Genomic DNA, 25,755 nt, shown 5'->3' with positions numbered 1-25,755 from the left:
ATTGGATCTCTTTTACCATGAATTACAATGTCTAGTCAGTCCTTGATCTTTAAAGGTGCTCTGCATTTATGTTTTGCGGTCTCAGAAAGGGCTAGCGAGATATCATTTTGTTATATCATATTATGATTGTTTTGACAAAGTGTTGTCATCCGAGATTTATTATTATGACTTGCTAGTTGATTATGCTATTGATATGAGTAATTGTGAGACCTGAGAATTATTGCAAATGTGGTTAGTTATGATCTATGCTGAAAACTTGAATGCTGGCTTGACATAGTTACAACAACAACAACAAGAGCAAACAGAGTTTGTAAAAGCTTTTCTTTCTTTCTTTCAGTTTGTCAACTGAATTGCTTGAGGACAAGAAAGGGTTTAAGCTTGGGGGAGTTGATATGTCTCCGGCGTATCTACTTTTCCAAACACTTTTGCCCTTGTTTTGAACTCTAACTTGTATGATTTGAATGGAACTAACCCACAAGTATAGGGGATCGCAACCGTTTTCGAGGGTAGAGTATTCAACCCAAATTTATTGATTCGACACAAGGGGAGCCAAAGAATATTCTCAAGTATTAGCAGCTGAGTTGTCAATTCAACCACACCTGGAAACTTAGTATATGCAGCAAAGTATTTAGTAGCAAAGTAATATGATAGTAATGGTAACGGTAGCAAAAAGGTAACGGTAGTAAAAGTAATGTTTTTGGTATTTTGTAGTGATGATAGCAATAGCAACGGGAAAGTAAATAAGCGAAGAACAATATATGGAAAGCTCGTAGGCAATGGATCGGTGATGGAGAATTATGCCGGATGCGGTTCATCATGTAACAGTCATAACCTAGGGTGACACAGAGCTAGCTTCAGTTCATTGATATAATGTAGGCATGTATTCCGAACATAGTCATACGTGCTTATGGAAAAGAACTTGCATGACATCTTTTGTCCTACCCTCCCGTGGCAGCGGAGTCCTTACGGAAACTAAGGGATATTAAGGCCTCCTTTTAATGGAGTACCGGAACAAAGCATTAACACATAGTGAATACATGAACTCCTCAAACTACGGTCATCATCGGTAAGTATCCTGATTATTGTCACTTCGGGGTTAACGGATCATAACACATAATAGGTTACTATAGACTTGCAAGACAGGATCAAGAACACTCATATATTGATGAAAACATAATAGGTTCAGATCTGAAATCATGGCACTCGGGCCCTAGTGACAAGCATTAAGCATAGCAAAGTCATAGCAACATCAATCTCAGAACATAGTGGATACTAGGGATCAAACCCTAACAAAACTAACTCGATTACATGATAGATCCCATCCAACCCATCACCGTCCAGCAAGCCTACGATGGAATTACTCACACACGGCGGTGAGCATCATGAAATTGGTGATGGAGGATAGTTGATGATGACGATGGCGACGGATTCCCCTCTCCGGAGTCCCGAACGGACTCCAGATCAGCCCTCCCGAGAGGTTTTAGGGCTTGGCGGCGGCTCTGTATCGTAAAACGCGATGAATTCTTCTCTCTGATTTTTTTCTCCCCGAAACACAATATATGGAGTTGGAGTCGGAGAGGCATCAGGGGGCCCACGAGGTAGGGGGCGTGCCCTAGGGGGGCAAGCGCGTCCCCACCCTCGTGGACAGGTGGTGGGCCCCCTGGCCTTCATCTTTTGCAGGTATTTTTCATATTTTCTGAAAAGTTGCTCCGTGAAGTTTTAGGTCATTCCGAGAACGTTTGTTTATGCACATAAATAACACCATGGTAATTCTGCTGAAAACAACGTCAGTCCGGGTTAGTTCCATTCAAATCATGCAAGTTAGAGTCCAAAACAAGGGCAAAAGTGTTTGGAAAAGTAGATACGACGGAGACGTATCAGGGCGCCCCTAGAGATAGGCAAGTCTGCGCCCCCTTCTCTCTAATTGGTATAGATTTTTGGTCCTGATCAAGTTTTCTCTTGTGGTCATAACAGAGAACCCCAGTTCTCTTCTTCCCTCTTCTAGTTCTCTAGTGGCGTGAAGCTCAGGACGGTGAAGCGTTGTCGGGTCGAAAACCCGAATCCTTGCAATCCGTTGAGTGGTTGTGCTTTCGGTCTTCGGTTCGATGGATCATCGTTGACGGTTCATGGGACTTCAAGAATGAGCTAAGCCAAATCTTCTTCCGCCGCAACTTGTAGTTGGTAATGATCAGATCTAACCTTGTATGCCTCTTCATAGAGATCCTTGATCATGATCGTAGGGCGACTTTGTTTGTTTTTTAGTACGTTTCCGAACATAACAAATGGACATGATGAGGTAAATTGATTATTAGATCTATATTACATTGTTCCTTAAATTCTTCAATCCTATTTGCAACTGCTTGAGTAATAGTGTGTACACATTAATTTGATGAGCAATTTCTTCGGTTGAGTTTTTTACCTGTGTTTTGAACGCATTGGAAGGGCTCAGAGCTACCTTTTTGACAATGACGATCCTCGCCTTTCGCTACCCAACCAACTTCAGATTTAGCCCCTAACCTTCCCTTTCTCAAGCTCTTATTCAAGTTCACATCGATTATCTTCCGCCATATTGTCGAGTGTGATGGCGATGATGTTGTCTGGGTCTATGTCACTCCCGTTCTTGAATGCGGTGTCCATCATGTCCTTGTTTTCTCCTTCGTTGTCCTCAACGGAGTCGCAATTCTGTTGCCACGCGAAATATCTGTGCAACACCACGATTACCGTCGTGACTTCATGACGAAGAAAAAAAATTATCGAGCAAAACAACAAAGATCCCTCACTTCCGTAGGGGAGAGACGATCGTTTTCAGCGCAAAACAACAAAGATCAACCAAATCGTAGGGCTGCTAGGACTTGGTAGGACGAAACGTTGGAAAGAAATGTATGTGAAAAAGTAGTGTATTTTTTTGAATAGATCGATTGTGTGTTGTTTAGTCGGCCCTCACCTCTCATCTATTTATGAGACGGCTAGACTTCCCGTACAAGAAAAGGATAACAATTCCTTTCAAAATTAACTGAACTTGGATTTACATAAGTTCGAGACAACATTTTGGTTTTTGGGAACCACAGGCCGCATAGGACCTCAGATGGAGATACACCCAAAATTATATTTATACTTTTCGACGTGATGAACAACTTCGTGTTGTAAATTTTTCGATTCAAGGCCATCGTGGGGACCGGATAACTCACGTTTCGCATCAGACATCCATATATGTGTTTGGGGTCGGGCATCATATGTTGGTCCCCGTCTAGCCGAATAGTGTTTGATATAACTTTTGCATACGACGTTGAATTGGGATGATTCAAATTTCAAATCTATCCCCTTAACGAGACGAAGACATTCCATAGAACTTCTTTTCATTCGAGGTCGTCTTGGAGGCGTAATCGGCGAAACAGTACTATGAACGCCAAATCTCAACACTCCGAGCATATCTTAGGCCTCGAGATGAGATCGGATGGTGATGACCATACAAAGATTTTTCGTGTTGAAAACTTATTCGCTTGAGACCATATTAATTATGTTTTCCGCCATGCCAAAATCTAATGTCAACAGTGTCTTTGAGCAAAGTGGAGGATACCGCGCGTGTTTCTGTTGGAATTGGTTGATGGAATTTGGGTTGTAATATTATAACCAAAATTTAAAGTACATATAGCTCACAATATTTGATTATATATAGTTGTAGAAAATTTTATTGAATATAAGTAGAATAATTAAATGAAAAAACAAATTCTCATGCAGGGTTGATTGTTGTGGTGGGTCTTTTCCCATGCATGATAGCATGCTAAGGTGTGCCTTATTCTATTCATAACTATATTGTGAGGCGGCATGCCTGCATGTTAGATAAATAAGTTAGTGGGAATGACTCTCTTATATATATATATATATATATATATATATATATATATATATATATATATATATATATATATATAGGATATGCTTAGTCCCCATAATTAGTTTACGAGAAATTCAGAGGATAATTATATTCAGAACTAATGAACTATGGGCATGCATTAGTGTTGATTTTTCTTTAATACATGGTGGAGTAGCCTTTACTATTGTCAGCTATTTAAGTGGATTGATATTTGGTTGGAAGGCCACTACGGAAAAATGTGAGGCTAATTGTATATTGCTCAAAACAATGCCATCAGCCTGCTGGGAAATGGTCATGGCAGTACCGACCGAAAAAGCATGTCAGTAAAACCGAACACCATGAGAGAGTTGGTTGGCAAAAATTGTCATTTGAATAAAAGTATCAGGAAGAAAATGTCAGTAGGGAAATATTTTGCTATAGTGACAGATAGTTGGTATGCAAAGAGAAGTCTGTTAGGAAAGGCTTTCTCTGTCTGGAGTTTTGCGACAGACACGGCTGGTCGGGTAAACTCTTACGCAACCAACTTTCTGTCAGCAAGAACTGTTTTCTCTATCGATATGAGTGTAGAGTATTTAGTGTGTGGTGCACTGTAATCCCCATGCTTTGTTCATATCCAAAAGCGTGTGATTGTCCTGAGCATTGGATGCTCTCAAATATATTGGCTCAATCATCTCTACCAATGCTTTAGCAAATTGCTTCACACACTTGATGGAAGTGCTCTCTCCCATTGAGAAGTGATCATCAATCAAATCTGCAGGCAAATAGCTTCACACACCTGTTATTTTTGTGCCCTGCCTCCAGGGTGGTGTGGAGAACCGTAGGTTCCATGCTTGGAACCGATTGCTGCCCTAATTCTGTCTGGCAATATTATGCGTGGATGTATAGTTTCTTACCTGGGTTGGACAAAATTTACACCGTTGGCTTGGCTGCTATATGTTGAGCTATTTGGCTAGCCAGGAACTGAGCCACTTTCGAGCTCAAATGGATTAACTCTCCATTTGAAATTGTATTTACAGCTTGTGCCTTTTTGATGTACTGGGCAGGTCTCCAGAAACCAGAGATAGGAGAGATGGTGAAAAAAGGAGCGGAGATGCTGAAGGAGAACTCAACACAGATGATGATGCTTTACGGTCCCCCGATTCCAGCTAGGGACGGACATGATGGGAACTAAGGTAGAAGTCGCTGCGGAACCTGATCAGTAAGTGTCTGGCGGTTTGGCAAAGAGAAGAGCTGATGATGCATCCTGGAGTGCGTGCTAGTTGAACAGGGGGTGGTAAATTTTGGTCCTTGCTTTGGGTGCTCTGGTAGTTTTCCTTTGGGTTGCTTTTGTTTTGGCTGCTGTGGCCTGGTGCCTGATGATGGAGTTTGTAAGACTTGTGATACTTCCCGTAGGTGTTCGTAGTGCGGTTTTGGGTGACACCGAGGTTTTCGCCCCATGATCTGTTGTTCCTGATGACAGGCGCAGATAGTGGGTTTCCTGGTGTTGCCCCGAACTCGCTTTTCCTCTTTCTCTCTTGCCTTGCTGGTTTCAGTTCCTGAGACTATGTATTTCCGTTATGATAAGTAATGGAAAGGGGAAAAGCCCGGCTCGAAAAAAATAGCTTCACACACTTTGTGGAAGTCTGTCTGCATTGCTGGCCACGAAGGTCGCCACTACATTAAAAGTGCAACATCCCCACTGTAATACGGAACATCAATCGATAACAAGATCAAGCTAGCTAGTTGCCAGTTCAAGGAGGCAAGTGTGTGTTTTCTTGCTTAAATTACAAACTATTCGATTATATACAGTCCTAAAAAATCACATACACCCATACATAACTAGCTTAGCAACATGCCCACACAGCTAGATCTCTCCCTCCAACTGTACTGCTACACGCAACATGTACAACTACTAGGTGCTAGCACGGTAGCATGCACACGTGCAACACTTGTACACTACACTACCTAGCTAGTTGTATTAACTAAATTGTTTGGTTTTTTTTACAACTAGCTAACTGATGCCCGTGCATGCAAGACTCACAGCACCGTGTACTTTTACAAACAGGCCACAACATTGCATAAACAATATATATAGTGCTAATGTGAGTACTTAAAGCCGAAAAGATTACCAACATACATAGCTGTCGCATGCAGTGGTAGTTGCAGGCCAAGCCGGCGGGAAACCAGATACCCGAGCAGCAGCGACGCAGCCCACGCTATCAAAGCACATGCCCATAACTTGAGCATACCGGAAGCCCCATCCTCCTTACTAGCAGGTGCAACTTGTTGCCTCGTCCAGTGGTTTAGCATGAACACGAGGTAGCATGTCAGGATCCCTGAGACGCCACATGACACCTGGAATGTCATACACCAACCGAAGAGGCCGGATTCATCCATGGTGAACAACAGGTACGCGAAAACACCCACCATTGCACCGATCAAGCCAAGCCAATTTATGCGTGCCTTCATTTTGTCGACACTGATGATGGAGCTGCTGTCTGGTTTACGGTCAATGTGAAGAATGAACCAGCCGAGTACAGGGATGACCTCTGGCAAGCAGAGAAGAACAACATCCTCGCCCAGCCACTCTGCGGCCCCCGTGTGTGCCGTCACTAGTAGAAGGATAAGCAGGGTCTTGTGGAGCATCTCCGACGCTGTTGCTATGCCCAACGAAGAGGCCCGAGCGCGCAGCTTCATCATCATGCGCGTCAGTGCCGCCACCATGGAGCTTAGGAAAATGAGGAACTGGGAGATGGCGAACCCGTCAGCTGCATGGTCTGGAAGTTGGTCCATACCCAATAGCGCCCCGAGCGTCATGATCACTATGATCCCAACCTTCTTAGTTTTCATTTTTGTCTCCTCGGCGCCGTTAGAAGATCCGTGAGTAACTTTATGATTGCTGCTGCACGTAGGAAGACTGAACTTGAAGCGGACCGCTCGTATGAAAACAATGGCTATGACGGGAAAGATGAAAAGCCAGAGGAAGCTCAAGTTGATGTCCAGTAATATCTGATAAGATATGATCACAAGAATGGCTGTGTCTCTGAATATCCAGACGTTAGGACGCCATGTGATCAAGGACTTTAATGGCCTTGGCAGCTTATTGGGCAAGAACTCTTGCCATTTCAGAACTATATAGGGGCCGCAGATAACAACCTCCATTGTACCAGTTACTAACTCGCAGGTTGGGCAAGAATTTGTGTCACCCAACATATACTCATGGAAATTGCCGACAGAGCTGACCAGTGTGCACCACGCTGCTATTAAGCATATTAGATCCGGTGCCCCAACCCTTTCTGAAATAAAAAATGGAGATGATCAGATCACGAAGATATCGCCAGATAAGGTTTTCGTCCCGCTTTGTATATAAAGCGACACAGTAAACCGATACATGGTGGTGAGGTGATCCTCTTACAAAGCATATCATATGAAAACAAGATTACAAGAATATTCAAACCCAATGACAAAGCGACCTAGAATACCAACAAGAGATGGAAAAATGCCTCAATCAAATATTGACGGACAATCATTGCACCGCTCACACCAAGATTTCTAGGGAGGGTCCCCTCCCCTCATGCCATGGAGCATGGGATGCCGATCCTACCTGCGGTCGACCTGGACCGCATGTGGTGCCAACGAGGACCCATGTAAAAGATTAGGAGGCAAGCATGATTCTTACAAGGTAAGATTGACCCGCGGGGTGCAACAGGGAGACGCTATATTGAACAGGGCTGCAACAGGGAGACGCTGCCAGCGAGTTGCAAGCGGGCGCGCAGATGATTAGAACAAGCACAATGCAGTTGATGAAGATGTGCGATGCTGCCAAATGACCGATCCAAGGCTCTTGAGCTCGTGCTGTCTCGGTGGGGGATGGCTGTCAAGTTTGCGCCGCTATTTTTTATTCGTCTTGCTAGGATAGTTGTTACCCTTGGGCTTGCATGCCACAGCCTTGCTCTGGCTGATTTCGGAGATGTAATAGACTAGACTCTATTTTGTGCTACCCAGGTTTTTGCCCCATAACAATCGTTTCGAAGGCGAGCGAGTGTGGTGGGTTTTTTTGATAATGCTTGAACTTGCTCTACCTCTTTCCCTCCTGACATTTCCTTCGAAACTGGTTGTATTTCCGTTCTCTGCAATGGAATGGGATAAAGCCCGGTTCAAAAAAGAAAGATTGATCCGCGGGGAGGGGGGAGGCGGCGGGGGTGGTATGAGGGAGACACCGCCCACCATTTGGAGCCGGCTAGGGGACGGGGGTGTGTTTGGTTAGGGAGATGCTAGGGTGGTTATCGGTCTCCCTATCCAACTGGTTAGGGATAGCCATTTTTTTCTGTTTGGTGAGGGGATGATGTTAGCCCATGTTTTGTTTGGTTTGAAGGATATATCATGGTTGCATAGCCATTTTTTCATATTTTGCAATCAAAATATCGTATCTCTCCTATCAATTGGGGCATATGCAACCCAAAACACCACGCAGCTCATGCAGACATCACACACATCATATAAACCACACACACCTCCGCGTACACAGGGTACAACACCGGCTGGCCGCGTATACAGAATACAGCCGCCCGCATACACCACGTACAGACTACAACATCGGCCGTCGGTGTACAAATACAGCCGCGCCCGCGTACACCGCGTACAGACGCACAACATCGGCCTTCTGCGTACAAATACAGCAACGGCTGCCCACGTACAGCGTACACCACCCAGGCTGCTCATGCACGCAGCCTACTCACACAACGTAGAGGACACACGCATCCACACGTGGATCACTCACACCACGTACACGGACACCGATATATCCATGTACATGGATACATCCATGTGCTTTTGGGATGGTCAGTGCCTCGGCGTGAGAAAACGTTTCGTTCGCGCGCGCGCGGGTGGATGGGCATGTCCGCGGCATTTTCACGCGCGGGAGGAACGGGATTTTCAAGGTATATTTTTTTCAAGTATATGACTATCACTATCCTATTTTTCCCAGCTCGCCCACAAATCAAACGACTGCTATCCAATAAAATAAAGGTTATCTCTGTCCCTTGGGTGGCTATCCCGTGAACCAAACGCATCCTATATATTTTCTTGCAATTGAATGAATCATACTTTTCCATTAAAGAATTCTAAGTTACTCACCCATGCCAGAGTCGAAGAAGCTATGAGATAAGATCCAAATTTGCCGGGCGATGACAACGGGGCGGGACCACAAGTATCCTAGGCTCCATGACGACGGTCAAGAGTTTTTTCCCTAAACCTGGCACAAGGAGCCGGGGTTAGGAATCACAATGATGCCCCCAAGAGGGACGCGCCACCCACGGGCATCGTCGCCTCTGGCACTAGAGCACAGAGATTTTGCGCGGAGCTACATAACGGTGGCCACAACCCCTAGCCACGACCACCCATATGGCTTAACAACCCCCACCGTGCCCCACATCTGGCAGACATGTGAACCTCTGGTAGAACGCCCCTGGGCCAGAACTCTGGCAAGCTAGCCACCGACGTCCCTTGTTGTGACCACGTCGCGAGCCGACCGGTGTCCTCAACCCCTGGACAAGATCTAGGACGAAGTGGTCTCCATGGTGATGATCCCCTAAGCCAAGACAAGAAGCAACGTCGACCCTCCTGGCTACGAGCACCTCCGTCCGATCCAGCCGTCCTGCGCAACTCAAAAGCCCCACCCATGGCTACATTTGCTATGGTTAGGTGGGAGAGGAGAGACTGGGGTAGGAGAGGGGGCTGCAATACCGCCCCCATGCTGCTGAGCCACGTCGGGCCTTTGCTCGGTAGGGACGACCTATGGTGGTGGAGGGGAGGGGCAAGGAAGGTTGCACCGACGTCAGGGGTAATGGGAACTACCCCAGTCACCCCTCAGGGACGACATGGGGGTGGGTAGGGAATTCATCTGGAGAGCACGAGTGAGGATAAGGAAGGCAGCGATGGACAGATCCGATCTCGCATTTTTTGGCCAAACTCTAGGGACCGTAACACATCGAGTAGGTCGGACTAGTTTACCAAGTTGAAGGAATTGGATATGTCTACTCCGAGGGAAAGACTCGACTGACTCTTTTCTACGCAAATCTTGATCAATTCTAGATCTGCAAGAAAATTATGATGGAAGCATCACTTGAAAATAATGAAAGCACCTTGACTCCTGGAGATGACAGTGCCTAGCACCGGGGCCACTCTATTTGCAATGAGCTTAGAGAAGATCTTCGAAATCAGAAATGTAGTTTGGTGCTCGAAGTACGTTGAGCTCTTCTCGTTTTGAAAAATTCAAAACAAATGTTTCAAATTATGAAAAATTTCTGATTTCTGTATACATTGGCATATGGATGTATACTGCAGTTGAGAATTTTTTCATTGGAAAAACCCATTTACGTGAGAGATACACAAAAATGACAAAAGTGTGATTTGAAAACAGTGAATAGTATGTACTGTTCAATATAAATAAACCAACGATTTTCATATTTTCGTGAACCACACATTTCAAAGTATTTTCTTATGAAATCTTATGCACATGTAGTATACATCTATATGTCAATGTTGGTTTTTTTACAGAACATTTTAAAAGTTTGAAATTCAATTTTTGAATGTTTCGGATAATGGATTCAGTTTAGCCCAAGCACCAAAATGCTGCAATCTTATGGAAATACTATATATAAATCCACTTGATAGGTTCAATTCAATGTGTATATGGAATCACAATAGTAACTACCAAACATGCCAGTGTATTGAGACGGGAGAAAAATAATATTATAATGACCTAGCGCAATAAACATGGTTCGACACCTCCCTTCACAACACAACCGAATGTTGTGAACCTTAAGACGATGAGCTTGGTCAACACACGACACACCTGTCGTTAAACCTTGCCAGCACAAGGGAATGTTTAAACTTCAGAAATTAATGTCGCCGAGCTAGATGTGAGTGCAGCCCTCCGCGAGCTATTCTCTGCTGCCCCTGCTATTTTTTGCGGGAGTATTGTTTTTCAGGCCCGGCTTGGCTTAATTACCCCTGCTATTTTTTGAGGGTCTCCGTTGGTATAGCGTTCGTAGCCAATGCATGCCTGATTTAAGGCAAAGCATTCCTCTCTCTGTGTGCACGGAAATTAAATTTCTCCGTACCCGATTCATGTGTACGGTCGTTTCCTTCTGTATTATTTGGGCATCTTCCTTATATAGGCACCGGCTGTTTCATCCTTGACTGTGTGCACGAAAATTAAATTTCTCCGCACCCAATTCATGTGTACTGTCATTTTCGCTAGTTGAACCGCATCAAGTAGATGACCTCTTCCGCTCATCCCTTCGTCAACTCTTTGATAGGGATACTATAACCTAGGTCCCTAAACTTGGAATGGATGGCGAAGCGTAGGTGCTTTACCCGTAGACGCTTCTCCAACTCTGGCAAGAATTGTATGGGAGTCGTCCTCGGGGGTCTTTCCGAATGACCGTACAGGGGAATTCTACTTCTTTATTGGGTATCTCTCTTATAATATAGGCACCGTCTGTTTCATCCTTGATTCATGTATATACATTTGTTTCCATCTTTATTTGGGTCTCTCTTTGATATAGGCACGCACCACTATTTTATCCTTTCCTCTTCTTTTATAGGCACATGTACAGCCAACGGCTGATTGAATTTCCATCATTGCCCTAAGCTAAACTGGACTCTCGGTTTTTTTTCCGGGGGAAGCCACTTACACTTATCCCATCAATTCTCGACGTGTCTCGTTAATTATGTAGGAAGTAACGAACGTATTTAAGTCAGAAGAACATTATGTAAAGAACCGTGGTGGGAGTATTAATCTTGAAATAGACTTTCATCCCGCTTTATAAATAAAGCAACAACCAACGAAGTACACAGCCGAAGATACAAGATGGGGAGGTAGCCCTCTTACAAAACCGATCCTAAGGTATTTGGCACACGCATAACACATGCGACTACGCTACCGACAACAAGCGTCGGAAGAACCAAACACCCCACGCTACGACCTAGCACACCAAAGCTCCATGACAACGCCCTCAAGAGGGAGAACGGCGCAAAGCCTCGCCGCTGCTGAGTCCACTCCAGACAAAGGTCTCCACCCGAAGCCCAAACACGGAGAAAATAACCACAATGACGTCTTCAAGAAGAGCGTGGCACCGACGGGTGTCACCGTCGTCGGCGCAAAAGCACGGAGCTTTCGCTCGGCAACTCACCCGTGCCACCACGAGGCCACCAGTAGGAGCGCAACGATGTCAGATCTCCAGATCCGGATCAGGACGCCGCCCCTCCAAGAGAGAGGGCATGTCCGAGCTACCCGCCGCACCACCTACCATTGCCCAAACAACTCGGGAGGAGATCCAGCACCACCGCAATGATGCCCGCCGAAGAGCAACCATGCGGCCCACCATCTGGGCTCGCCGCCCCGGCATCCGTATCACGAAATATCGTTCGCCACTCACATCACAATGCGCACAACCATTGTAGGAAGAGCGGTGGCACTCCATCTAATCCTAGCCTGACATCAACCCCCGAGTCTGGGTAGGTGTCTCCACCGTAGGAGGCACCCACACCTGCGTCCCCAGCCAATGCCCAATGAACTGGGAGGGACATGACTCCGAGACTACCGACGGCCGCCAGCGAACCAACCCTGAACCCAAGGCCAGGCGAGCTCACACGACGCCATGTCTGTGGTCATTGACCACCGCCACCAACCACTGCACCCCGCAAGGCAGGCAAGAGCACCACCCGCGAGCACATCCCGGACCGAACGCTACCTTACCTACCCGAAGCAAGAGCTCCCATGCGCCTCGGGCCCAGATCTGGTCCGCCCGAGCAAACACCCTTGGTCGTAGCCACCTCGACGAGCACAAGCACACATCGCTGGCCCGTACCCAGGAGAAGGAAGATAGTCACCGCCACCCGCACCCCACCGCCGAATGCCAACCACCGTTGCCAAAGCCGTCAAAGTCGCATTACAGACCAGTGCACCACCAAGCTCCCACCATGCCTCTAGCATACCCGAGCGAAGCAAGGCCCCGAGCAGGGGAAGCACCCACCGCTGGCAAGCTTCCCCAAGCCACTGTCAGCGACCCAAAATACCTTGGCTGCAGCACAAACCGGGCAGCCGAAGCAGCGAGCCCACCAGCATATGGGTCGGGCCTGACGGGTTGCCACTCCGAGGGCTGACTACAAGTATTCACGGGAGAGCAGCAGCGAATGGTTATCCGGGCTTGGATCAGGCAAAGGCAACGGCGGCTCTTCCCTTCCCCTACCTCCTGTTCTTCCTCCTCCCTCCTTCCTCCTCTCTCAAATCCTTGTATCTGAACTCAAATACCCTGTAATGGAGTAATTCGTGAGTGGGTACCTAACAGCCACCCACAGACACGGCCGCCAGATCTGGCCATTCCAGAACGGCCGCCATGGCAGCCAGGTCGCGAGTAGCCTGCTGCACCAAGACAGGGGCCGGCCCAGGCGTGCACGCGCACGGCCTAGCCCCCGAACCCCTCCGCCCCCTGCGCCCTGCCGCGCGAGGACAGCCGCTGCCGCCGCCAGACCAACCCGCCACCAAGAAGAGCCTGCACCAGCCGCTCGTAGTCCGCTCCGCTCCACGGCCAGCCGAGCCACCGCAGTGGGCGCAGCATCCACGGCCGTCCGCGATGCCACCGCTATGCCCTATGCGAGCGCCGCATCCCCACACGACCGCCACATCCCGTGTTGCACGCGCCGGCGGCGGCGAGGGGGGAGGATGGCGGGTGAGGAACTGGCGGCGGCGCGTGCTAGGGTTCGCCCCTCCCGCTCGCGAGAGCGGGTCCAGGGCGAGCAGTTTGTCCTCCTTTAGCGTCGTGGGAGTATTGATTATAAAATGAACGCTCAATATTGATACAACCAATGTATTCTCCTGTTGGTTCTACTGTTGCTCATGGGAAGCAAGGTGGTTATTTTGATCCTGCAACACAGCGTAATATTTTTGCTAATTGTGTGAGCCCAATCACATTGCTAATGACCCATAGGAGGCTCACTACGTGTGGCATATCAATGGCGTGGCCCGAATCAATGCTATGATAAGGCTGCCTGTAGTATCATGCATGGTAATTAGGAAAATTTGATGAGGTGGCATGGAATTATATAAAGAAAAAGAAGGTGGGTACCATGACATGATACTGTATTGTGTTAAACGATGTACTACTATGTGTCATGCATTGTAATAAATGAAGTCATCTAGTACATAGTATCATATGCATGATACTAGTATATGATACTCTGCACTACAACCAACCTAATTAAACACGAGGCTTCTCCTATTTTTGGCGAATCGAGGCTCAATAAATTAATACAACCTGGATTAAGAAAAATCTAATATATGTTTTTTTTTGTTTATTAGTAGGTACATACTAAGGAATATCAACACACATGGGAATGTTTTAATTATATTGAACTCAACATATGGTGCTTTTAGGTAACATTGCTTTACTTCATTGATTAACAGGAATGTTTACAGGAATAGACATAGTATCAAAGGTAACTCCAAGCCACACATGGCATCACAAAGTCAATGAACTAGCAAACTTAGCGATATTGTCAGCTTTGTAATTATAGTTATGTCGCTCAAGAGCAAAAAAACACCCCGATAAGGATTTGGAGCGTTCAACACCTATTTGTTTTCGTTGTATGTGATACGATAGCGACAGCCCAACAGGGACTTGTGGTCTGCTACAATTATTAACAATTTGGACACGAAGCGAACTAAGGGTAACACAGATCGTTAGCTTCATTATGGCGGAACTAGCCCACAAGTGTTTAAGTACTAAATTTGGCGTTGAGACCCGCATTTTTCTGCATTATTTTAGACTTTTCAACGATGTTCATTCAGTGAAAGGAGACATTCCTGTCGACTAAGAGATATCTGTGATAACTCCTCATTCTCAAAAAGTTGTGTCGGCTCGGTATCACACAGGAGTTCATAGACATATATAGGGTGGACGTGAGTTCATAGGGGCGAATCTATGCTGGTGCGTGATGGAGTTTACAGTGTAGCAAACTATAGCAATGCGGTGTAGCATACTATCGCAATGCGGTGTAGCATACTATAGCAATGTGGCATGCCTCTGACATTGCCTTATCCTGATTTGTCTACTGAATGTATGTGAGTATGTAACCCTCTGCGATTGCATTGTGTTAAAACAAGATTGCACTGTGTTAAAACAAATTGAACGTTGAGGAGAGTTGAGATAGACTTTACTTGGTCCTACACGCCCCATTGATTAGTTTTCCCAGACCCTCTCCGGTCGATCGATGGGTCAACTTGGTACGCCTACGTTGTCGCTTCAATGTACAACTGCAATGCATAGTAATAGAATTGTCATTGACCATAGGTCCTGCATTAATCACATTGTGGATCAAGCAAAAGATTCTTGTTATGAAACACGTACATGAGTAGATAGCTATATTTCTTCGCCAGATTAAGCATATATAATTGCAAAAAGATTCCAAATACGCCTAGCATAATCATTCCAAATTTGTGATAAACTATTTGAAATTACATGTAGATATAGGTCCTCTAGTATATCACATATGAAAACTCAATCTTTAGAAGACATTTTTTTCATGGGTAAAAAATTCCTGACGATTCTAATACTAAACAACTTTGAAATTACATGAAACAAAAAAAGAACCTATATTGTTTAGTTATATTTGCACTTCTCTTTGGAAACAAATTTATCTTTTTGTTTACAAGTATGAAGTTTTCAAGGTTGAAATAAGTTGATTTCAATTTTAGAGGAGAAAATATGCACTATACTACAAAAGACAGTTCTACATGAATTGCTTTGTAGTAACCCATCAAACAATTGGAATCACCTGTTGGACCTGTGTAATACTTTTGTCATGAGTATGTACTAGCACGCGGTCACTTACGTGACGGAAAGACAAAAGCTAGCATGCAGGAGCGAACGCAGCAGCAAAGCAGTGGCTATAGCACAGCAGCCTGAACGCAGCAGCACGCACGCATACCAGAAACATGAGCCGCCACGAGCCTATTGGAGAAGCACATGCGGGCGGCAACAGAGCAGGAGCCAGGAGGAGCACACACGGGCGGAGCAGCGCAAACGTTCTGGCCCGGGAGGTGGAGGCGGCCTCGGCCTTGAGCTGGGCGAGGCGGCCCCGATCTAGAGCTGGACGAAGCGACCCCGATCTGGCGCACAGGTGCGAACGCAACACAGTAGCACACCAGGCGAGGCGGGCTTTGATCCATGCAGGCGATCACGGCTGGGCAGGCGCACTCGTCACCAGTTTGGATCGAGCGAAGCAGCTGGGCAGCAGGTGCCCCGCGCAACATGAGAACGACAGCGGAAGACGAGATCGACCCAGAGAATAACAGATCGACCGAGGAAAAAAAATCTAGTAGATCGTAAGGACGAGTTGCGACATCCGGAGTCTGGAGACCTAAACCTAGGCTCTAATACCATGTTAGGAAAGCAACTTATCTATATTGAAGGCCCAAGGGGCATATATATATTACACGAGACTTGAGGTGCAAGGAAAGTAAACATAGACTAATAAGGACTCCTGGACTAAAACTAATACTCTTTAACAATGGGCAGTAAATCGACCTCCTCACAATCTGTCGATCTGAAGATATGAGAGCTTGACCACCGTGTTGCTTCTTGGGATGTAGTTCGAGCAGTGTGAGTCTCATCTGCCTGCTCACTTGTATTTATATTGGGCTGAAAGGGTGGTTTCTAGACAGTTCGACCAGGCGCGCACATTTGGGTGACGAAAATTTGAATTTGGGAGGCGGAAGGGTGGGAACGATGAGGTCTGGGAAAGAGAGGCGGTAGCCGACCATAGCACCAGAACAGGCAGTGGAGTGCGTCGGCGGGGAGGAGAAGTAGCATTAGGTGGCGGCGCCGCCGCCGCCGAGGATGAGCAGCCTGTAGCTGGCGACGTATTTGTGGAGGTCAGAGTTAGAGAAGGGGGAGAGCGGAGAAGACGGCGATGAGGAGAGGGGATGGGGGGTGGGCGAGCGGGCTTCTGCAGCAGGGGGGAGGAGCCAGAAGAAGCCTCAGGGCACGGACGGCGCCGCCGGCGTACTTGCGGAGTTCAGCATCGGGGTGGAGGCGGAGGGGGTGGGGAAGAGGAGGAAGAGGTGGTGGTGATGCTGGGTGGGGGCCCTGAGCTGGCAATGGAGTCAGCTGCGCCGGCGAAGGGACGGCGCCACCGGCGTGCCTGCCGAGGCCGGCGTGGGAGGATACGGAGGAGGGGGCGGAGGCGATGGCAAGGAGGAGGGGGAAGTGGTGGTGGTGCTGTGCGGCGGCACTTCTCTGGAAGAGAAGGAGGCGGGAGAGGCGCCTGCGGAGGGACGGCGCCGCCGGTGTGCCTGTAGAGGTCGGCAACGGAGGAGATGGAGAAGGGGGCGTGGGGGGGGGGGGGGAGGGGTTGTGGTGGCCGGTGGAGTTGAGGGAGGCATGAGAGGCTCCGAGGCGGACGGCACCGGCGGCGGCCACCACGCCATATCGGCTCCGAAGCTGCCGGTGCTACTGGTTGGATGAGGTTGGGGGAGAGTCGGGGGGATAGGCTTGAAGAGAGAGACAAGGGCATATTTGCAAATATGTAACAGAATAGTGGGTGTCTTTGTAAAATTGCCATGGGTTGCTTCCTGGACGTTGGATATGAATCGAACGATTGTGAATCAAAGTTGGCAGGCACACCATCATCATCAATTATGGTTTTTATAAGAGTAGAGATATACCGTTGGTCCGTCAACCGTTGTTCGTAAGTCAAAGAATGCTCACAATGAAATCATGTGATATATCTTAGATGACTCTTGATTATAGCCATCCGTAACATAAAAATAGATATCAACATGAATTTCATTTTGAGCATATATATATGAGCATCCTATGACCTCATATATACTCCCTTCGCTCCGAGCAAATTTATGTAGATGTGTTTTAGTGTGTTTGTTCATTTATTTTATTTTGTATGTAGTTTATATTAAAATGTCTAAAACATCTTATGATTCTAAACGGATGTGATACTCAGGATCTCAAGTTTTGTCCGTACACATTCACAAAGTATATCATTAGAAAAGCCTCCCGAGGAGGCGGTCGATGAGTAGTGGGCGGGCCTTTGTACAACCAAAGTGCATGTTGCATGATTAGGTTCTTTGTGTTTTTGCTCCCCTTTGTTTTCTTGGGTGCAATCCTTGTACCATATAACTTTTTCTCTCTTTCTTAGTTCATATGCAGAACACATGCCAATTCTTGTAAAGCAAAATTCCGAATCCTCCAAGTACCTAACACGTACGCCTACATCCTTCGTTAATAATACTATAGCTAAAGATCAGCTATAAGAAGTTGTCATGTCAACTGTAGCCATCATAATAGTCGGCATGTATAATAGTATTATAAATATGTACTACTTTATTAATTACTAACCCACCTTACAACTTCACAAAGTTTTTTTAAGCCCATGTTATAGCTGGCTCTTAATTTACACATCCTGCTTCTCTTCTCTCTCCTCTAACTAAGGAAAGATATAACATTTAAACTCCTATATCCCGCTTACATCACCTTAATATACTTTCTCTAATACTTGTTGTGGCCTCTGCCTGATGGCCAAGGCATCCAACCTAACATTAAAGGACATGTTCACGGAGGGAGGGGTCAAGTTTTCATATTGTATCGAAAAAATAGATGCCAAAAATAAGCCGATGAAACATAAAGATGTAGAAATAAGATTATGGGAACAGATTTTGGTTTCTATGTCTAAGCGCACCCTACATAAGACTTCTAACTTTTAAAATTAACAAAAATCTGATACTCTTTTGTAGCGAGCATGGCCAAGTATTCTACTTACGTATGAAGTTTCACGAAGAAATTGAATTTGTTCTTCTCAGCAAAAAAAGAAACAAATTTGCAACTTCAATAACCTTGCATAACTTCTCCATTGATCTGATTTTTTGATTATTCATACAGAAGACCACAGAAGACGTTTTGTTGCGAAATTTTATACATGAGCACTAGTAGAAAACAGGGCTTTGGTCACGGGGCAATATTCACATTAGTCCCGGTTCAGTCACGAACCGGGACTAATGTGAGCATTGGTCCCGATTCGTGCGGCTAAGGCATTAGTCCCGGTTCACTTGAGCCCTTTAGTCCCGGTTTGAGACACGAACCGAGACTAAAGGGTGCGATGGCCTTTAGTCCCGGTTTGTGTCTCAAACCGGGACTAAAGATTAGACCTTTAGTCCCGGTTTGAGATATGAACCGGGACTAAAGGGTGCGATGCCCTTTAGTCCCGGTTTGTGTCTCAAACCGGGACTAAAGGTCCCATTTTCAAACTCTACCCCCCCCCCTCCCCGGGATCGCCTTTTATGTTTAGAAAAAATTAAAAGAAAATGATAAAAACTTCAAAAAATAAAATCCTTCGAGAGGAAGTTATATTACTACATCTACTAGTTAGGAAAATTTTAAAACTTAAGTTTGGACATGTTTTGCAAAAAGTGTAGGGAAAATGTAAAACGGCTATAACTTTTGCATACGATGTCGGAAAAAAACGTATAATATATCAAAAAATTCAGCACGAAAATCCGCATCCGATGGAGACCGCCTACGGCATGTTTGCAATTTTTTAGAATCCTCAAATTCTAAAAGGAAAAAAAGTTATGCTCAAATTGAAGTTTTTATTTGAATTTTTATTAAATCTGGTCAAACTACTTATTCAAGAAGTATTAGTGTTACTAAATAATGATTCAAGAATATTAGTGTTACTAAATAATTATTTCAGTTTTTTTTGAATTTTGGTCAACTATGGTCAAACTGTGGTCAAACTGTGGTTAAACAATGGTCAAACTACTTATTCAAGAAATATTAGTGTTACTAAATAATTATTGATTTTTAGAACAATAGTTTCAAACTCAAACAGTGAAATGTGTGACTTCATGCTCAAGCTAAATTCCTGAGGGTTAATAGGATTGACATCTTACTATTGTCAGGAAAACAACAAGTGTAGACTTGGAAACGAGGGAGCATAGAAGCCAGAAGTTAAGCGTGCTCAGGCTGGAGTAGTGAGAGGATGGGTGACCGTTTGGGAAGTTAGATGATTTGGAATGATGAGTGGTGATTAGAGATTAAAGGTTAAATTGAGCAGTGATGAGGGGTGATTTGAAATTAGAGGTTAAAAAAATTCAGAAATTTGAAATTCTAAAAAAATTCTAAAAAAAATTTCAAAAAAAAATTCATAAAATTTCCTTTAGTACCGGTTGGTGTTACCAACCGGGACTAAAGGTGGACCTTCAGGCAGCGGCCACGTGGAGGGCCTTTAGTCCCGGTTCCAGTAAGAACCGGGATTAAAGGCGGAGGCTTTAGAACCGGGACTAAAGGCCCTTATGAACCGAGACTAAAGGCCATTTTTCTACTAGTGGAGTAATATACTTGGCCATGTGGGCCACAGAAAAGTTTTAGAATTTTAGAATTTTCTTGCATCTAAAAAGAAATAAAATCAAATGGGTTCCTCCTAGACCCATGTTCATCTAGGTATTTTGAAAAGACTATGCATCTACTTTGTTCGCTATCCTATTGGGAAAGTTAATTTAGGAAGGAGAAATGAGTACATGAAGAAGCTAATATAAACTGAAGTTTTTAGTTTATAATAGAAGTTCTGACAAAAAAATAGTGTTTTTGTGTTCTAGAATATCTCTATACATTTCCGGCCTATTGCGTGTTTAGTATATAATGCTAGATAGATAGATTTTTAATGTTTTCACTTTGTGAAGAAGTCATTTATTTCCTAATACTTTGTATGAATGGCAAATAATTCTTTCCCAGTTAGACCCTGTGTAGGAAATTAGGGCACTCCTAATAATTGTTTCTTAGCACATTATCATAGGCAAAAACTAGAGGTGCACTATATTTATAGAGGAGAGAGAGTGTGGAGCTGTTTGTTTAGGCTCTGCCTCCCCAAAATCCCTTTTGGAGGCCGGCTTTTGAAAAAAAAATCAAAATTCATTAAAATTTATATTTTTTTACATTTCAAAAAATTCTGAAAAATATACATATACGTGAAGGCATAATCCACAAGTGTATAATTTTTAGGACGAAATACGTCGAAATGAGGGCTGTGCAAAAAATAAATCTGAGGCTTTTTAATACATGATACTATTCATCTTCTCAGGCCATGAATTTCTCTTTTTTATACAGATCACATTTTAAAAGTATTTCATCATGAAATTTTACCCACATACACATAACATCCTTTTTTAGTTGCACAAATTTTTCAGATTTTTTTGAAGCTGAAAAGTTCAAATCTTGAATTTTTCAAAAAAAAAAAATCGGTCTTCATGGAGGCCTAGAGCTAAAATGCCTCACTCCTCTGCCTCCCCCTTCCTTTGTATACAACTCTTTGTTCGTTGGCGCTTAAAATATAATAAAAATGTTATGGCTGGTTTTGCGAGCCGTAACCCCTTAAAAGATGAATCTCTTGCTTGTTGAGACCCATCCTCATGGTTTGTAAATGGCCATCATCATTCAAGAGTTATCGAAGTCATCTGGCCAGGGAGTTCTAGCTCTACGTACACCACCAAAAAAAACATTTGTGTACATACCCAAATACATATATAGCACCTTTCAATGAAATTTTCATAACAATATACTTTCATTAGTGACATAGGCAAAAAAACAAATAAGTACATGAAAACAGGTCCTTTTTGTTGTTGGGCCGGGATTTGTTCTTTGTGCAGCATGCGGTCATAATATTTTTGAACAAAATTTACAAATCTGCCACAAATATGTATAGGTTTTCACAAAAAAGTAGTTTTTTTTCTAACATGGAAATCTCATTTTTGAATGATTTGCAATAAAGTCCTCCAATGCACCCGTCCACCAAAACTGCGCAGCATTAGTCCGGAAAGCCAAAAGCCTGGCAAGTTCCTTCAGAGCGACGATGTGGGCACTACAGGAACAGAGCTCGCCGACGCCAAAAGTAGAAATGTAATCGCCCCATTCGAACAAACCATGAACGATCACCTCTTACACGGGGTTAAACTCGCCGATAGAGTTTGTACCCACAAGAGCAGGTTGAACGGGCCCACCACCCTTGCCGGCGAGATCCTGACTTCGCCAATTCGTCTTCTTCAATTATGAGTCGCCGCCTCCACGGGGAGCTAAGTCCCTCTCGCTGTCTTGCAATTCAGCTTCTCTTGGGCCAAGGAGCACATCAAGATTTGGAATGAGAGATACCGGCCATGGATGAGTATGGGTGTGGGGGTGGCAGAGCATGATGGTTTCTTAGATGGTGACGGTGAGTCACATGGAGTAGTGATGGAAGAGGTGCTCATGCCACGAGACGAGACATGCGTCGTTTCTTGTCACGGAAGAGATTGCAGGAGGTTCCTGCTTAGGAAGAAAGAGGTCGCTACTCGCGAGTGAGAAGCGGAAAGATTAGACGAGATCTTCCCCTCCAACGTGCCACCAAATAAGGCGGCAAAAAAACCAGGCCAACAATTCCACACGGGGTTCTCACCCAGTGAAAAGACAGGGATCCCGGCAGGATCCCGTTGAACCAAACAAGCCCTGAACAAATGAAGGACTATGAACACACCCCTGCAGTGCAGGTAAAAGACAACAGGGCTCACGAACGAAAAACATAGTACCTATATCAAATCGATGATGCAGAATCGTGGAGCCGCTTATATAGATGTGGTGGGTTGAGATACTCCGCTCTGAGACCATGTGTTGATCTCAGCTCCGACGATGGGCTCGCCGTGCTTGTGCAAACTCCTGCTTGTGTATAGATGTGGTGGGTGTTCTTTTGGAGGTGGCCGACCGGCAACGTCGAATGGGGAACGTTGAAAGAAGAAGCAAGTTTAGGTATCTAGGGGCCCATTATAACAAGAGCAGAGCGGCCGGCCGGGCCCCATGCTTCGTCGTCCTCGACGACTTGGCGGACCTCGAGCTCACCAGCAGTCCTTATTTTTTCCCTAAAGGTAACGCGCAAAGTCGCTTTAGCCAGCCGTCGTTATCTTATGAGTATTTTACTAATTAAGATGACTGTACCTTTTTAATAGGTTATCATGCACTTATTGATGGGCCTATATTCTCTAGGGCGTAATATTTTAATTAATATGACTGCAACGCATGCTTCCTTCGTCCGGTTTTTTCTAGTCTGCCTTTTTAGCCAAAATTTGCTCATATATTTACCTAATATAAAATATAAGTTGTGTGTAGTAAAAATTTGGTCGTACAAAATTTCTTATAATTACCAACAATATATGTTTTGTGGTATATCACTTATATTTTATACCTTAAGTTTATGATCAAAATTTGACCTGACCCGAAACTGAAGAGTCATACGGCAATTGTAAAAGAATGAACCTGTGTTCTCGCACGTCTTAGTGCGTGACCCGCCGCACGCCATCTAATTGGTCATGCAGCCCATAGGTAGCTATCGGCTTGATGATGTTTGCTGGATGACGTGTGCCACGATGGGTGGGTCACGCGCTAATCGCTGAAAATTATATGAGATCAGGTCTCACGGTTAGCAGGTGAGACCTGTCCTGATAAATGACATGTGTCATTTATAAATCATAAAGTATCCCCCACCCTTACTTAAAATCAGAGAGGGAGAGAGATTAGATGTTTTGTGATTTATGAATGACACGTGTCATCCATCAGGATGGGTCTCGCGTGAGACCTGGTCTCATAGAATTCTCCCCCCTCCTCTCCACCCGGATTTTCAATGATGATGGGGCTTGCTTCTCTCCTAGTCTCCAATCGAAAAGCTCCATGTAAACACAGTCTGTTGAATGCTTCAGCCAGATCAACCGAAGGCAAGCGGCGGAAACACTGTGTAGATTCCTTTGTTCGTGGAATGAGAGCAAAGGAATCTCTTTGTTATAAATTCCATTTCTGATAGCGAGTGCCATGGTTGAGCCTTCGAGGTAAAGTTCAAGGAGAGAATTTTTTTTTTGCTATACACTCCATTTCCAATAAGGACATCAACTTGCAACAAATAGCACCATCAGCTTTCTGGTTCATAATTTTTATAGTAGCACTACTGATACGTCCATTTTGCATCATGCTTTTATAGCGATATTTATTGCATTATGGGTTGTTATTACACATTATGTCACAATATTTATGCCTATTCTCTTTTATTTTATAAGGTTTACATGAAGAGGGGGAATGCCGGCAGCTGAAATTCTGGGCTGGAAAAGAAGCAAATATTAGAGACCTATTCTGCACAACTCCAAAAATCCTGAAACTTCACGGGAGCACGTTTCAGAATATATAAAAAATATTGGGCAAAAGAAGTACCAGAGGGGGGCCACCCACCATCCACGAGGGTGGGGGCCGCGCCCTCCTGCCTCATGGGCCCCCTGGCAGCTCTCTGATACTCATCTTTGGCTATATGGAGTCTTTCGTCCAGGAAAAAATCATAAGCTAGCTCACAGGACGAAACTCCGTCGTCATGAGGCGGAACCAATCCAGGGCTCCGACGGAGCTGTTCTGCTTGGGAAACTTCCCTTCGGGAGGGGGAAATCATCACCATCGTCATCACCATCGATCCTCGCATCGGGAGGGGGTCAATCTTCATCAACATCTTCACCAGCACCATCTCATCTCAAACCCTAATTCATCTCTTGTATCCAATCTTTGTCTCAAAGTCTCAGATTGGTACCTGTGGGTTGCTAGTAGTGTTGATTACTCCTTTTAGTTGATGCTAGTTGGTTTATTCGGTGGAAGATCATATGTTCAGATCCTTTATGCATATAAATACCCCTCTGATTATGAACATGAATATGATTTGTGAGTAGTTACGTTTGTTCCCGAGGACATGGGAGAAGTCTTGCTATAAGTAGTCATGTGAATTTGGTATTGGTTCGATATTTTGATGAGATGTATGTTGTCTTTCCTCTAGTGGTGTCAGGTGAACGTCTACTACATGACACTTCACCATTGTTAGGGCCTAGGGGAAGGCATTGGTAAGTAATAAGTAAATGATGGGTTGCTAGACTGACAGAAGCTTAAACCCTAGTTTATGAGTTGCTTCGTAAAGGGCTGATTTGGATCCATATGTTTCATGCTATGCTTAGGTTTACCTTAATACTTCTTTTATAGTTGCGGATGCTTGCAATAGGGGTTAATAATAAGTGGGATGCTTGTCCAAGGAAGGGCAGTACCCAAGCACCGGTCCACCCACATATCAAATTATCAAAGTACCGAACGCGAATAATATGAACATGATGAAAACTAGCTTGACGATAATTCCCATGTGTCCTCGGGAGCGTTTTCCTTTATATAAGAGTTTGTCCAGACTTGTCCTTTGATAGAAAAAGGATTGGGCCATCTTGCTGCACCTTATTTACTTTCATTATTTCTTACCCGTTACAAATTATCTTATCACAAAACTATCTGTTACCGATAATTTCAGTACTTGCAGAGAATACCTTACTGAAAACTGCTTATCATTTCCTTCTGCTCCTCGTTGGGTTCGACACTCTTACTTATCGAAAGGACTACGATAGATCCCATATACTTGTGGGCCATCAAGACTCTTTGCTGGCACCGTTGCTGGGGAGTGAAGCGCCTTTGGTAGGTGGAATTTGGTAAGGAAAAATTTATATAGTGTCGTGGAATTGTCATGGCAGATGTCCTAGAGCAAGGACATAGTCGTAGGGCCATCGCACTAGGAAGCTTAAAGGGGTTAATCGGGACAAAGGAGACGAGAGAGTTTTATACTAGTTCGGCCCCTTACGATGAAGGTAAAAGCCTACGTCTAGTTGGGATTGGTATTGCTGGGGTTTCAATCTCCAAGGGCCTCAACTCGCCGGCTTGGTTATCGATCTGTTGTTTCTTGCCCTAAGTCGCCATCGGGTCGTCCCCTTATATACATGGGTTGACGCCTGGTGGCCTACAGAG

General features: G+C 44.9%; 1 protein-coding gene across 3 annotated transcripts; it reads right to left on the bottom strand.

Moving 5' to 3' along the window:
* Positions 1 to 5,558: 5,558 nt before the first annotated feature.
* On the bottom strand, positions 5,559 to 22,695 carry LOC125528943 (uncharacterized). 3 transcript variants are annotated; one of them, XM_087519209.1, is made up of 4 exons: positions 22,488 to 22,684; positions 21,862 to 22,407; positions 15,078 to 15,173; positions 5,559 to 7,149 (listed from the first exon to the last, which is right to left on the bottom strand). In XM_087519209.1, exons 3-4 carry the CDS (start codon positions 15,094 to 15,096, stop codon positions 5,951 to 5,953), a joined length of 1,218 nt encoding a protein of 405 aa, XP_087375335.1. In that variant the 5' UTR covers positions 15,097 to 15,173; positions 21,862 to 22,407; positions 22,488 to 22,684; the 3' UTR covers positions 5,559 to 5,950. The 3 variants fall into 3 exon arrangements, with proteins under 3 accessions (XP_087375335.1, XP_087375334.1, XP_087375333.1); XM_087519208.1 differs by lacking the exon at positions 21,862 to 22,407; XM_087519207.1 differs by lacking the exons at positions 15,078 to 15,173; positions 21,862 to 22,407 and having other exon boundaries at positions 22,488 to 22,695.
* Positions 22,696 to 25,755: the final 3,060 nt, after the last annotated feature.

This window comes from Triticum urartu, chromosome 4A (assembly GCF_056163025.1).
Source record: "Triticum urartu cultivar PI428250 chromosome 4A, HENAU_Tu73, whole genome shotgun sequence".
In the NCBI taxonomy this organism is placed as follows: Eukaryota; Viridiplantae; Streptophyta; class Magnoliopsida; order Poales; family Poaceae; genus Triticum; species Triticum urartu.
Note: the sequence above shows the minus strand (reverse complement) of the source record. Positions and strands in the feature narration are given on the sequence as shown.

Coding starts and splice junctions, on each gene's coding strand:
- LOC125528943 (XM_087519207.1), bottom strand. CDS start 22,566: ATGGTCTCAGAGCGGAGTATCTCAACCCACCACATCTATATAAGCGGC. Junction 7,150..22,487: donor GCATCATCGATTTGATATAG/GTACTATGTTTT, acceptor TTTTTATTTCAG/AAAGGGTTGGGGCACCGGAT.